This window comes from Orbicella faveolata, unplaced genomic scaffold (assembly GCF_042242905.1).
Source record: "Orbicella faveolata isolate gen_17 unplaced genomic scaffold, um_ofav_v1 contig_46, whole genome shotgun sequence".
NCBI classification, from domain to species: Eukaryota; Metazoa; Cnidaria; class Anthozoa; order Scleractinia; family Merulinidae; genus Orbicella; species Orbicella faveolata.
In genome coordinates, this window is record NW_028301576.1 from 17,340,943 (window position 1) to 17,356,886 (window position 15,944).

Sequence of the window (15,944 nt, forward strand, 5' to 3'; positions counted from 1 at the left end):
GACTTTACGGAATGCCAAAGGCAGCTGCAGGCTATTTATAATACCACAAGTAAGTTTAAAATCCCCTTATGGGACTCAAACTCTGCCGTTCATATAGACATGATCTTCACACAGTTGTCATAGGTGAAAGATGACAGGAAGACTAGCAGAGTAGTGAAAGAGATCACTTACATAACATTATTAACATTGCAACTCAACAAGAATCTTAAGCACACTTCTTGTCATAGAACGGTGAAAAAGCTGTTGATTCTTGTAGCAAGAAAAGAAAGTGGATCACATGAGCAAATCAGGCAAATGTGATATCTGATATCCTGATTCAAGACCAGCCCTCCTCCGATTCAGTGTGTGAGACCTTCATTTCTTGCCTCTTTAGCAAGCTCAGCCGGCACGCGTCCCAGATGTTGTTTGGTGTATTTTCCTCTTAAACACTCGTAAATAATAGTTGTTTTTCTTTATGGGCACCAATTATTTAATGGGCACACACACATGATTGCCCTTGGTGATCAGGTGTTAAGTTTTTAAGGAGGTCAATTTGACCAGGTTTTCTCTTTCACGAATGTAGACACATCAACAGGCGAAGACAGTTCACAGAGTGACCATCCAGATGCTGAACGAAGCAGGATTGCAGGTACTATTTTAGGGGCAATAGTTCTGGATTGAGCATGGTAACTGTGAAGCATGCTGCCAGTGGGCAGTCACAGGCTCAGTAAAATGTTGTGGTGGTGTTGGTCAAGAAAGTTAACTACTATGTTGTGCTTTAAAACTTACTTGATAGGCAGCTACCTCAAACATATCAAATACAACTCATAAATATCTGAGCTGTTTGTAGTTATAGCTGTTTGTTGATTGTGAACGTGCAAAAAAATGCTTTTTTGTTATCCATACTGCAAAACAGCTCGAAAGAGGTAATAGATTACAGATGATGAAAAAATGAAAACGTAGAGGTGAAACTCTAGAGTCAGTGTAGCCTTCTACACAGATGTTGATAGGTGCAAGTCAAGGAAAGTAACTTCACTAATAAATGAAAAAACAATCTCAGTTAAGTTGTCAAGTTTTTTAGTTGAGATTTGGCGCAAATACGGCCGGTACATCAAAATAGTTCTAAAAAAAGCTTCTCTTTTGCCTGTAGCCCAAACTACTGTGAAGGACATGAATAGAGGACAGGAGCTGGATCAATATGAAGATCACGATACTTGGTTGAAGATGGTCAAACAGGACTGGTACTCCTTCCAACGCCTGAAGGAGGCACAGACAGATCAGCAACGAAAGGTTTGTATGATTATTATAAATAACACATTCAATTTCCTATCACAGACGCAAGTAGCTTGTGAAAAAAACTTGCGAGTAAGACAAGAGTAAACTGTTGCACTGTTCTCAATATAAATTAGTAGTATGTTAATACTACAATAACTAATATTTTTTTTGTTCTTCTTCCTAGCGACTGAATATGTTTGTTGCACGGTTCCAGGACCAGTTTCCTGTACAGTATCAGTGTGATGGCTGTGGTGTAATACTGTCAGACATCCGATACCGCTGCCTTAACTGCATTGATGTTGACTTCTGTTATGACTGTTACACGAGTGAGTATGGTCCTTTATGGTCTAAATGTATTCCTGGGAGCTAAAGAAAACGACGATAGGCAGGCTATATCATCCTTATGTACAGAAAAGGTCCTTTTCAACTTTTGAACAGGAGATAAATCAGTTTTTATGGTTACAACTCTTGATAAATTAATGCCTCAAACTGAGTTTTCCCCTAATCAGTAAATAATGATGTTCCTTAGTAACACAAAGTATTCTGAGAGATTTTTTTCTCCATGGACTCAAGCTTCTGAGAAAAAGAGTGCCAACTTTTACCAACATGAGTCCATAATTCTAGTCTTTGTACTCGCCCGACCCCTTCCTGGGCTACATGCTTGTGTTTGGTAGGCTTGAATGCTATTCCTGAGTGAACACATGCAACCGTCAAGAATTCTAATTACTCTTTTTTCAGCAGGAATTGGCCAAATCACACTTGTTTCCAAACTGAATTGGTGTTGCCAAACAGGGATGTATTAGGTGCTGTCTTGAAGTAATTTGACGCATACATTTTTGTTTTACAATTATTTAAGTTTGAATTTATTTTTTTCAAACAGAAAGGGTGAAAGCAGAGGGTCACACAGAAAACCACGAAGTTATTGAAATGAGGTTAGTGCTAGAATAAACAGCTGTTTAGTCGTCTACAAACTGGTAATTTTTAACCTCTTAAAAAAAGTGATAATAATTAAATTGAACAATTCATTGTGACAGAATGTGCAAGGGAAGCCATAAGTTTCACTTGATCACCTTAAAATCCTTGTATGTCACACCATGTGCCATATTCATTGTGTTCAGTCATAGTTGCTTTCTGTTTATGTTGTTTTTACTTTAAAGAAATCAAACTAAGCTGCTTCATTCACCTCGTCAAATATTTAACCACCACACGTACAATATAGCAGGCTTAATAGGACACCCAAATCATCTTAGCAGTAAGAAGACTTAAGTGGCAAACGTAATTTCTAAATTAGTGTATTTGTGATCAAATTACTGTCTTAAACTACACACTACCAGCTGAAGTGGACACCAAAAATCCAAAATTGAGACCTTTAAGCGAGATGATGAGTATCCCTGTCTCTTTCAAAAGGCAGTTCCTCTCCACCCGCAATACTCAGTTAAGAATTCGTATTTCTTAAAGGAGCTCGTTCATGCGGTGAGATTATTCACTAAGGTTATTTACTTTGCAATCTATCTGTCAAAATTTAATCGTTTTTCGATGCCACTCAAAAAGAAACATATCGCGCAATGGGATATGATATTTACAACATAAGGCGACGGACCATTATTTTTTTCTAAGGGAGTTGGGAGTTTTCTGGGGTCCGAATTTTTTTTCTCACCTTTAGGTTGTGCTTTTTTTGGTGGGCAATAGCTTGTGCAAGATTTTTTTTAACATAAAAAATCAAAACAATGATAATAGGAGAACTTGCTCGATTTTTTTCCCCATAGCTCCTCTTGTACGATTTTTTTTTTTTTCACAGTTTTTGCTGTACAGGAATTTTTTTTCGGAAATTACCCAGACGCCACCCCCCAGAAACATAATGGTCCGTCCCTATTAAACATTGGAGGAAAAATAACTGCTCTAGTTATTTGGAATCAGGCGCAACAAATTTCTTCGTGAAGAAGGAAAAGAATATAAATAATTTTACTTTCTTGTTGTGGTTAAGAAGTTTGAACTGAAGTCTCTTCATCTGAGTTAATAGCGAAAATCCTCAGAAAAGCAACGCAATGTTTTATTCAAGAACGCAATATGAAGGGCTAGGAAAGTTACACAAAACGACCGAAGAAAGGCGATTCCAAACACTGAGGATTGCACTCGCTAATACACAAAATAAGTTTGGCAGGCTAAATGCGACTAAACTGTGTATCAGTAATGTAAGCGTGTATATATTATGGCACTACAAAATGTATTACTTTCAGTTCATTTCGATCTTTGTTCTGCGATGTCTTCGATTCAATTCCTTTGGGTTGCCATCGTAGTTTTGCAAAACAGAAGTATCCCTTCCTAGACTCTCAGTGAAACTAGATTTACATAATAAGTATTACACTAACAAATATTGAAATCTGGCCCGAAACCTGATGTCTAATATGGTTAAATTTGACTCGATTTCCAGGGAAATAAGTTGCACGTCGGATATCGATCATTTAAATTTTGAAGTAGGAAGTCAGAAGGCGCAGAAATCAGAAGTCAAAAGGCTTTCGCACTGGCACTTAAAAATGTGCAAAATTAGAAATCAAGTTTTCCTTTGAACTGAGCTATGTTGAGGAAAAGGTTGCTGTTTTGTCGTTTATGATTTTACAGTGTTTTAGGCGACCAAGCAGTGGATTAGGGCTTTTTTTTTTTTTTGGACGGGGTGGTTTTTCACCCGAAGAAGCGCTTCTTTGAGCGAAAAATCATCAAGCTCAGAAAAAGCCTCAAACCGGCTGTGGAACGCCTGCAACCCTGTAAAATCACACGAATCATCAAGGACACAACATAGGTAAGTTTAAAGTAAAAACTATTATGAGGCGTCTTATATTTTCGGTATTTCATGAGGTGATAGTGACGCTTGCATTCCGCGCTCTGGCGGCCTGTGAGCCTAAAATTGGCTACAATAATGAACCCGTAATATAGGAAATCAGGTTATTTTTCCCTTCAAGCGGTGATGCCTCTTAATCCCGACTCTATAAAGCTTATAAAGCCTTAAAGAGTGCTTTACATGTAAACAATATCTCAGAATTTTGCATTATATTATTCAATACACTGACACGACCACATCAATTAATCAATGGCCCAAATATGTTTGAGAAAATAGAGTGGGTCTTCACGCATCCTTACATTTAAAAACACTTCTCCTAGGAAACTTAACAGTCGTTCACCAAATTATGGACCAATCGTTAGGCTCAGAAGATATACGGTACCTCTTTCGCGGTTAGAAACATTGAGTTAAAGGGTTTCTTTTAAAATTTTGACTTTTAATCTGACACTCCTTACTGTGGGGGAGAAAGGCAAGGAAGGTTTCAAGGATCACAGTTTAGAAAAAAGATGGTCGAGACCATCAGATTATAAATAAAAATGTGATATCAGAAAGGTAGGGCCTTTGTTATGCTTTCTTTATTAACTTTACATCATACGGTTCATCAGATTTTAGAATAAACTTCGTGGCCCTACGCTGAATTCTCGCTAGTTTCATATTTCTGTTTGTGAAGGTGGACGAGGCAACTGAACAATACTCCAACTTGCATCTAACCGGGAGCATTATAGGATCTTAAAAGTGTTTATATCACCTAGTTCTTTGTAAGTTCTTTTGATTACAATATAAGCGTTTTGAGAATTGTCGTGGAAATTAAATTTAATATCCCAGACGTGTCTGTGTAGGCCACACGAAATTGGCCACATTACGTTATTTCGGAGATTCCAACGGCAGATGATTTTCGACAATGAATTTTGCGTGAGTAAAAAATCTTTGAATTCGCCAAAAACATAGCCAGTGGAATGTGTAGCGGAGCAACAAACTTAGCCTTTTCGCCAGCATGGTCTCACTGTGTGTTTCTTTACGCGTTTAGCTTCAGCCTGCTATTTATTATTTTCTTATTATATTGTCTGACTGCTTCCAAATGCCTCCAAGAGCATATATTTTTTTGAAAGAAAAAAGTAGAAAGGGAGAAATTAGCTTGTGTAATAAACGAAAAGAGCTCAGTAAAATGTTTATTTTTTGTGTTCTGTTTTAAGTGTTATACCAAAACCAAAATGGCACATTTGTAGTTGCAGACATAATGTCAGCGTGCTAGTTCTAACGATAAAACATGGCATTGTTGTGTATGACTCTTGTGACTGCTTTTTAGCAGATGATAGCCATTGTTTTTCAAGGCAAAAGGGAAAATAACTCGGTTCTGTAAGCCTTTTAAATGCCCGAATACTTTGCCTTTTTTGTTTGAAATAAACTTCTTTTGCTCCCACCACCTGTCTTCCTTCCTGCCTGCCTGCCTGCGTGCCTGCCTGCCTGCCTGCCTGCCTGCCTGCCTGCCTGCCTGCCCGACCGACCGACTTTCCGACCAACTCGCTTAAATGCCATGTTCAAGCTTACAAGCTCTAATAATGTAATTCACGTTCCATTGTTTCAGATTCAAGTGTGGTGATTGTAAAGGTTTTATACTTGGGAGACGATTTTGCTGCTATAAGTGCCCTGACTTCCTTCTTTGCTATAAATGCCAATCAAGGTAATTTACATTTCCTTTGAAGTTGTTAATTTACAACTTAATCAGTTTTTTCTTTCTTCCATAAGAGATTCACACATCTGGGCATTAATCTCGGGTTAAATCGCATATGTATTTCTATCAAACAATCTTTACAAGGTCAATTGATAAAGAGACCATAGGGAGACTACAAACTAACTATACCCTTTCTCATCAAGGGCCCATTAACCGATCCTTGCGCGCGCTCGCGCGCGTTGCTAAGGAAGTGAAATTTCACTTCCAGTTACTAACGTGAGCCTGAGCCCCGGTAGATACTCTCTTATATGGGCTATACAGGTATGTGCGGCCCTAAAAAGTATGGTTTTTCAGCCGTTTTGGTCATAAATAGGGCATCGATTTTGGCCATTTTCGTCAGAAATAGGGCATGGTTTTTGCACCCTGGTCTTGAATTTACTATGTTTTTTAGAAGAGGCTACTTTTTCATCATTATCGATAAGATCATCAACGAAAGCCCTCATAAATTATGTTTAGAACAACTGTGCTGGCGCAACGGCCATAAATAGGGTATTAAATTTCTGGTCAGGCCATAAATAGGGTAGGGAGAATCGCAGATTTTCGTCATAAATAGGGTAAGGGTTTTGGGAAGCGGACCGCGCACCTCCACCCAATTTTTCTGGGAGTTTTCCTCCCCCCGGAGTTCTGAGCGCGGAAAATAAAACCAACTCAACAAATTGCAATATCGCTTTTATTTTAAATTTTTTTTGTGTGTGTTTCACAAAATGCAAAGTAAAAAAGTACAAGCAAAAACAAAATGAGAGAAAGACGAGAAAAAAAAAAGAGAGAAAACCAACTCCGTGTGGCTTTCGTGTACTTTGTTTGATCTTACCGAATTGCGCTGCTAGTGTGAACTGCCGCGCGCTGATGGGGTAACTTCCAATATATATCGGGGGTACTTTCGGTTTCGTTGAGTGTCAAAGGAAACGCGGTTTATCGGCCTTTTTCGACGAGTTTCGATTAAAGCCAACGTTGGAAACATACCTATGCATTCCTTTTGTGAAATCGTACTTTTCCCAGAAAATTACGAATTTTTCAATATTTTGAATTTCTCTCAAAATCTGGCCTTTAAGAAATGAAACAAAATCTATGTATAGCGTAATGAGGATTAAAATTAAAATATTAAATCAATGAACAAAATCCCGATAACGTAATTTGCCTGGGAGCCTTTGCATTTTGTCTGAATCGGTCACATGACCATGGGCGTGGCCTGATGACGTCAGCACTGGTGTTACTGATCATGAAAAAGTAAAAATATATGAAATAACATTGAAGTAACGAAAAATGACGAGGTTATATGAGGGTAAAATTTTCCTTAGCAACCGCTCGAAAAGATCAGTTAATGGGCCGTTAATGTACAGCCTCTTTCTATAACTAAGGCTGTCATACAGGATAGATGGGTGGGAGGTCAGTAACCAGAAACAAAAATAATTCATTGATAAGTTAATAAAAAGTTAATAAACAACGTTATCTTGAATCTTAGGCATCTTGCTGGCCACGAAGTGATGGAATTTCCAGAGAAGAAAGGTGAGAAATGAGTCCTTTATTATTTAGAAATGTCCTCGAGACGTAGTAGTAAATGACTTGATCGGTGAAACTTAGTCAAATTTACCCGTCTGTTTTTGACTGAATACTTAAGAACGTTTTCAGTTGAGTTACTGCAGACAGTAATGAACAGGAAATGTCAGATGCAAAAGTGATGATTTGGTTTTAAAGGCGGCGACTAGTGCAAACTGAATAGTGAAAAAAATGCTAGTCTTGATTGGAGGGAGGTACCTGATGACAAAAGTGCCCGGAAAGTGTGCAGGATGTTTGGTTTTGAAATTTGGTGGGGAAGTGGGTTGAACTGGAGGAGGGGATGAGGAAACTTTTTTGAAACTACGACATGTAAAAAAAATAAGACAATTGGTCACCATATCCACGAATTCGGACAGGATGATCGATTCATAGTACTTCACAATTCCTTTCAGTGTTAGCTCCATTTGATATGTTTATGTTAAAATTTCATTCCATGTTTCATAGCAGCAGAAAACTGGGAGAAAGAAAAGTTAACGTATTGTAATATAGATGCACTATATCGGCCAAGGGGTACAATTTTATACGTACTGTGTACGCACACCTTCAATTGACCTCAAGGCTGCAATTTCGTTGTACGCATGCTGGATGCTGAGGTCACAGTTATTTCTCCACAGTTGGTTCGATTTTTGAGCAGATCAGTCTCCACCAGTTTTGGCTGCTAAGTTTAGCAGATAAGAAGAAAATGTTGTCCTATTTGTCCATTTTGTCAGCCACCTTGGGAAAACTGTAACACATTATGCTGAGGATAGTTTTCTTCCTAACAGTGTTAGAAAAGTATTCGAAAACGGGTTACAGCGAATTTTACGCCGGAAGATCTATATTGTGAGTGTTTCGATACAGCTTTGGGAGACCATAGCAAACAAGACTAGCTCACTTTTCCAAAAGCCTTTTGATAGTCTTGCCTCCGTCACATTAATGTGAAGTTTCATTGGTCTTTGATTGACGTTATATCAGATATCGTATACTCAAAAAAAGTCATTTTAATTGTCTGATCACAATATAATGATAAAAAGAAAATCTCTAAACTAGTAAACCTTGAATTCTTCGAGATCAGATTTCATCTACAAAAACAATAATACTTACTTATACTTTATTAGTAACATATAATAAAGTATGAGTAACTTATCGGAGAATCAAAATTCTCTCCTTCATGTCACCTTATTAACGGGAACATTTCAAGTTGTAATTTTGCGTAATGTGCCTAATTGAAGTAGGAAAAGGCTGAGAAAGGTCTGGCAGAACTGGACTAAGATTCGACTGACAGACTTTCAGCCAATTAGCAGCGTTCCTCAGATCTCTTCCTTTCAATAGTGTACGGGAGCAAATCATGTGTTTAATTAGTCGGTTCTTTGAAGTAAATTCGTCATAATTAATTGGTCAAAATTGGGCCCCAGTCCTCTAATTTTCAACTCGTTTCTCTTCTCTTTCGTACAGAACCGTTTGTAGAGGAGTGTCAAAAACAGCTACGTTCTCATTATAACACCTTCAGTAAAGTCAAGATCATCCCATGGAAACCAGCCTCAGCCATTCATATTGATGAAATATACACCCAGCTATCCTGGGTCAGGGATGACAGGAAACCCAGTGGAGTGACACAAGAAGAACTTAAAGACTACACTGACATATTCAAGGGCGACAAGCATCATCCTAATCCAAAGCGACTTCTGGTTTATGGCCGGCCAGGCATTGGGAAAAGCACATTTTCTCAAAAAACTGCTTTCGACTGGTCGAATCAGAGGAAAGGAATCCTAATGAAGTTTGATGTTGTGCTTCTGATTAAGTTGCGAGATGTGTGTGATTTGAAAGACATGCGTGATGTTCTAAGAGCTTCCAAACTGCTGGCTGGTGATGAAATGGTTTCAGTTGATGGTGTCTATGATTACGTACTTCATAATCAAGAAAAGGTGTTACTCATTTTGGATGGCTATGATGAGTACTTCTTTACTGGCGAACAATCACCTGTCCGTGACATTTGGGAGGGCACGCTACTGAGGGAAATCCACGTAATTATTACGACCCGACAAGAGAAAGCTGAAGAGTTAATATCGCCCAGCCACGTTCAATTTGAAATAAACGGTTTCAAGAGTGACGATCAAGTCAAGGTGTTTGCAAGGAAGTTTCTAAGAGATCGCCAAGATGTTGAAGCGTTTGTAAGCTACTTGCACGAAAAAGGTTTGAGAAACATGGCCGAAATCCCTCTTCTCCTTTTGATGCTCTGCTTAGTTTGGAAGGAAAACCACCTGAGGGAACTGCTAAAATCACGGGCCGACATTTACAAACAGTTTCTTCAAACCTTCTTGCACCACGCAGTCGCAAAAGATGCAAAACCAAAGCAGTTCAGAAAAATAGACGACTACAAAGACGAGCTTTGTATATTAGGCAAGCTTGCCTATGATGCACTTTTAGAGGATAATCTTTCTTTTCCTTTAAGCAAACTGCCCGACAGCAATTTAATGACGAAATTAATTGAAGTCGGTTTGTTTCATGTACTTAATGTTTCAAGTCTTGAACCTGAGGAAGCTGTATATTTTATTCATAAATCAGTACAAGAGTTCCTGGCTGCGTTTTATCTGAAGGGGGAGTTGTTAAAAGAAACAAGTACAACCTGTCTGACCCAAGTTGAATCATTTGAAAAGATTGTCAAGATGATTGAAGTTATCAGATTTGCCTGTGAGCTGTCAGCAGATGCGGCATACGATATTCTGAGTCATCTGCGGATCGTGGGAACGAAGGAAGGTCTGACAGAGTACAACTTCACTGAGATACCTTGTATTAAAGATTTGTCTGACAATCAACGCCAGTTTTTAACTCTTATTTCACATGGCTTCTTTTCCTGCTCTGCTGAGAAGAGGCGAGGTCACTATCCTATGTTTTTGTCTTACGTTGGTGGTGTTTTGTTAATTGATTCTGACCGGCTGCATAGCGTTGCCAACGAGCACTTCCTAAAATCTGCTGCGGCGCCAGAGTTAATTTTCTTCCCTAGCGGCCTACGTACTGAGCAAAGCTATCAAGACCTAATCAGTGTACTAGAAGACCTCAGTGCAGTTGTTGTATGCTGTTCGGGCGAAAAGAAAGCTTCGGATTTCCTAAAGAAGCATTCATTTCGAGATGTAAATGTTATTGGTCTGAAGAAAGAAGGGAAGATATACCTTTGCTTTGCTGAGATTCAGTCACCGTTCCGCGCATTTCCCGCTGAAATGTTAAGGCAGCTTACTTCATCGTCAGAGTTTCCTCAGGAGAAGAAGCCAGTTGATGACCAGACGTCAAATGAACAAGACGACAGTAACGCTTTGTGTTTGACTGAGAACAGCACTGCCGATACTCAGGCTACTCAACATTGTCTCTCCTGTGTCTGGAACATTGATGTCTTTGTTAAAGGAAGGCAAGAGATGGAGACGCTCACTGACGTTCTATCTTTTGTGACATCTCCACGAATTATAGAAATTAGAGGGTTGCGACTTGTCATTGATCCTGTGTTGGTGGACACCCTGGTCTCACGTATTAACTTTACAAACAGACTTGATTTGTTAGTACTTAGCAAAATCAATTTGACAGCCAAGCCTGCTGCTGTCATCGCAACATCTCTGTACCAGGCTCCTAGCTTGTCTTATCTCGACTTGTCATGGAACCCTCTTGGTGAAGGAGTAAGTGATCTCACGCGACATCTCAGCTCTGCTACTTATCTGAAGACGCTGCTCCTTGATTATGTTAAGATGACAAAGAAGCAAGTGAGTGATTTGAGTGAAGCTGTGCGTAAGACCAAGATCAGGCAGTTGTGGTCAAATTACCATGTAAGTTTTGTGATTTTTGTTACCATTTGTTACAACATGTTTACAGTAATACTAGATATTGCTGAGCTTTTGATTTCGCAATCTCTTTTGTTTTTCTTGTTTTGCCGAGCAAGCGTTAAGTTAAAGAGCTTTAAAGTGCCACTAACCCCTCAAAATAAAATCTACTAGTTTCCCTGATTACTTCAGCGAGAAAATTATCTCGATTGATTAAATCCCTGCGTTTCTACAGGCGTTTAAACATGTAATTTCTATGTTCACGACCGCGCAAAGTAGGATCTGGGTCGGGCTACTAGTGACGTCACTTCGGGAACCGGGCTAAAACACTCAAGAGACTTTTGACTGAGCTTCGAGGGCAGTCAAAACATTTTCGGGTTATTTGTGATTCATATTTTATCAAAACTGGACAAGAACTCTAAGTGAAAGAACTGTATCATCTAGCATTACAATTGGGAGTCTAGCTACGATTTGGACGGCTGCGAAGTACATATTTTTTTCCATTTCGAAGTGCGGATCGCCAGTCGAGATCGCCGCGTTGTATAATTATATTTAGGCCAGGATCGACAATTTGCCGGTCAATTTGGGTTATAAAGGTACAAACAATGACTGAAGAGTTAGCTTACAGCTCTGAAAGAGTTATAAAGATGTCAATGAACACGAAGAGTTGGTAATTTGACCTTACGAAACGTGCAAATTTCGGAGTGTCAAAACACTTTTACATTCAAATATTAATTTCCCCCGAAATACAAGTTAAAATGTGATGCAGTCATACTCCACTCCTGCCTACTTCTCCAGATCAATGATTGAAAATAGTTTTAACATAAGAGATAAGCAGAGATGTCGGCAAACAATATTCAAAGGTGAGGTAACTTTTCGCTTCGTTATTGTCGACCGTCCGTAGTATATGCATATTCAATTACTGTGTACGAACACAAGCGACGCAAATTTGCATATTCCGTACTAGTGAAATCATGGAAAATCCTTTGACAAGATCTTGAAAAGAGGTTCAGTATACTTTCAGTTAAATATATGCATTTCTACTTCGCTGTTAGTTTGAATGAAATGTCCATTTTATGCACGCTAATAACCTGGTAGTCCTCGACTTATTAGTATGCGTTTCGGTTGACTGACAAGCGCATTCCTCTTTCAGCACAACAATCTCCGTCGGTAGCTTTAGGGTCGAATCTTAATCGTTTGTTTCACTTTCCTCATATATTTATAAATGCTTGATCCATTGTAAGTTTGTAATTTAGATGTATTTCGTTCAAAGACGAAGCTCAAAGAGCAAAACAATTCTGTATTCGGGATTGCAATCGAGATTACAAGCGACCTCCGGCCTGCGTGTGTTTTTATTAAAATCCACAAATACATAGCTAGTTCAGCAGGTCGAAGCCTTAACAATCTTCTTCGCGTCGTTGTAGAACGTAGGTTTAGTTTACTATTCGTTTAGACAAGTCTCTATTTCAAAACGCGATGCGTTTAATTTACCGTGTAATTTCGTCACCTATGGTTTCGTCTGGGACTCGGAGGATCGTTTGCGCTCGAAATAGTCAGATGGCTTCCAGCTTATCCCAAATTCGTGTCTTATGTAGTACCTTGACAATTTCAAGCTTTCCACTAGAGATAGAGAAGAATATATAGGCCATGAAAATCTCTAGGTTTTTACAGTAGCGGCGAACCCGAGATCGAAGAAATCCTCTATGGCTCCCCGGCTTTAGCTTCGCACAGATCAGCCCACTTCTTTGGTCTTTTTCTCCTTTCTGGTACAGTTTCATCGAGATAGAGGTATTGAATGAAGAGGAATACTCTATTGTACGCATCCTGTATTGCTACAGCCTCCAACAACATATCTTCCTTGCATTCTGCAACGATTTTGACACACTATCGCATGTTCGCATACATTCTTCTCAGAAACAAAATATTGTTATTGCCGAAGTGACGTCAAAAGCCAACTCGTTTCATTCTCCTCTATTCCTGGGTCGTGAACATGGGAAAGGGCAAATTTACAAACTTTAAAAATTCATAGAAAATTAACGAAAATAGCTACAACGATAATTTTTTCGCAGTGGTGATCAGGAGAAAAAGGAAATTTATATTAGCGGAAAAAAAAAATTTTTGTGGTTAGTGGCACTTTAAGTATTTTAAGTTTTGGGGATAAAAAGTGCTATAAATCTGTCCAAATTATTTTTTTCTGGTGAAACTCAGACTAGAGCGTTAATTTTTCATGTATAATAATATACTTGAAAAAGTTACTAGATTCTGATTGGCTGAGAGCAGTGCAGTTCAAGTGTAACACCAGTACAAATTACACATCGTAATTCTAGATTATGATTGGCTGAAAGTAAATAGGAAATTTTCTAAGCCAATGATATCACGTAGAATGATGGCGACAATTTAGTGCAGAAACTTTGAAAAAAGTTTTTTCGAATGAGAAAAAATGGCTTTAAGAAAGATCTCCCGGCATTTCCTCTTGTTGTAATATAACTAGAGTTTGTTTCTCCGAAATCAAGACCACCCGCGGAACTACAAACAAATGTCGTTTACAAGATCCCATGCGCCAATTGTCCGTGGAGTTACATCGGTGAGACTGGTAGATGTTTACAAACAAGGAAGAAAGAACATATTAGACACAAAAAAACCTTTAAAAAGGGCTCCAACATTGCTTCACATGCCTGGTTGAACGACCATTCCATCGACTTTGACAATGCACGCGTGATTGACAAGGGAAATTTCCGTGTTAGAAGAACTTTGGAATGCTGGCACACAGCAATTACGAACCATGCTGACAATAATGTGAAACAATTACCAAGACAATATTCAATTTTATTTTGAACCTCACGTTAGCATTTTTTACTCGCACACAAGCATTTCTATTGTTTTTATTATAATTTTGTTTTTTCACAATTTTCTTAGTATATAGTTTACGTTCGCGCTTTCTATCCATTACTCGTTAAAGACTGCAGACTGGTAGTCGAAAGCTCGTTTTAAGCAATTTTTTAACCAGAGATCGTTTTTCTATTTTTCCAAATGTCTTATCCTGGTTACTCATCTATTTTTAAATGAATGAAACTTGTTTACGTCAGAAGAACCTTGTTTCAAATTTAAAAAGTGAAATCAAGTAACATGTAATCGCATGGTTTCATTCTATGACTTGAACTGAAACCACTCATCGAATTTGGTTGTAGCGCTCATTTAAGTTTTGATATTCGTCGGAAATTTTACTGATGCTTATTTCACTTTGAAAGAAAACTCGAACATCCGATAAGAGCCAATCCTGGACGTAGAGGAAACATAACTCTTCGAATCAATAAAGCACATAGTTTGTTTGTTTCTTTGTTTGTTTGTTTGTTTGTTTTTTGTTTTTTGTTTGTTGTTGTTTTTTTTTTTCAGTGAACACCTTGTCTTGGCTTCGATCATGCAATCACCGAAAGTGCTAAAGTCAACCGTATCAGCCTCTTACACTTTTCTCTAACTTCTCTTTTGGGAGGAAACCCTTCGCTTTCTATTTCAGTGTTTTCTTTCCACATCACTGTGCCCTCGAACATCCAAGGGCCAAGCATCAAAGCCCGTGGCATAACAGAGGTCACAAATTTTTAAAAGCCTTTTTCAGATTTCTTTTCTGATTGGTCGACATTTCAACGGCAGAAAAGTCCTGAAATTTGCGAACGTAAAATTTCCAAGCTTGAAATCTATTTATGCTAAGAGAATTCTGATATACACGAGAGTCCGTGATAGAACAGACTGTAAATTCGTAAAAGTCTGTTTCAGCAATGATGTTTTAACCGACTCGTCAACTTTCTTCCAAAAAATAAAGAACAGTGTATGGGAAATTCGCCAACAATAAAACATCCAGGTGGTGAATGGCATTTTGATCCTGTTCGGCTCGCTTCTGTTCTTCATTGCAGACGTTTTAAAGAGGTCAGCACCACACTTCCTCTTCATGAGATGGAGTGTGGGACTGACCCTGAAAACGTATGCGAAGGAGTCAGGATTTCTTGAAGACTGGGGCAGCTAACTTTAGGCGTTTGACTTTAAACCTTACTCAACTGACTTAGCTTGGGAAAACAAGTTCATGAAATAAATTCTTACACTAAAAGAACTCAGGCTGCATCATGGACATTCTATTGGCAGCATTCGTGAATAGTTCTCAGGAAGTGGAACGGAACACCCACCCTCCCCGGTGACAAAAAAAATCCTCGTCCTCGGTCTCATCGGCTGCTTCATTTGGATTATCTAATTTATTATATGAATGACAAAATTACTTTATTGTAACTGGCTGAGTGCGGGCCAATTTATAGTTAATTCTTAATTTTCACTGCTGTGCGAATTAACGCTCGCATGTTCGTAATTTTTTTAGTCATATAATAAATAAATAATCGTATGAAAGCTCGAGCAATTAATGATTTACACTACGGGTGATATTTGAAAATTCTTTCAAATTGCACTCGCCTGCTCGTGCAATTGTGAGAGAATTTTCAAATATCACTCGTAATGTAACTCCTTAAGTGCACTGGCATTCATACGATTACCTATACTAACTTCAAAAGTTATTGGAAGGGCTGATATTGTAAATTCCAACTCAGTTTATTGCTTACAGTCAATACAAAGATAGCGCCATGCATGTACTTAGACTATTCCCTGACCACTCCGATTATAGTACGTTTCACAAGTTTGGTTTGATGACCAAACACATCCTCCTCTCAATGCAAAACGTTCTGAAAACATATACTGTCGAGGATAGCTATATTTCGTCGGATTTTGTTTTTTCTTCTGGACT

General features: G+C 38.5%; 1 protein-coding gene across 1 annotated transcript in view; it reads left to right on the plus strand.

Annotated features, from left to right (window-relative positions):
* The window catches only part of LOC110067402 (uncharacterized), an 89,703-nt gene that overhangs the window by 68,459 nt on the left and 5,300 nt on the right, over window positions 1-15,944 (plus strand). The window contains exons 6-12 of the mRNA XM_089278619.1: window positions 563-628; window positions 1,130-1,269; window positions 1,439-1,580; window positions 2,135-2,186; window positions 5,676-5,771; window positions 7,285-7,328; window positions 8,814-11,170. Of these exons, the coding sequence (XP_089134745.1) occupies window positions 563-628; window positions 1,130-1,269; window positions 1,439-1,580; window positions 2,135-2,186; window positions 5,676-5,771; window positions 7,285-7,328; window positions 8,814-11,170 (2,897 nt within the window). The remainder of the gene's footprint in view (window positions 1-562; window positions 629-1,129; window positions 1,270-1,438; window positions 1,581-2,134; window positions 2,187-5,675; window positions 5,772-7,284; window positions 7,329-8,813; window positions 11,171-15,944) is intronic.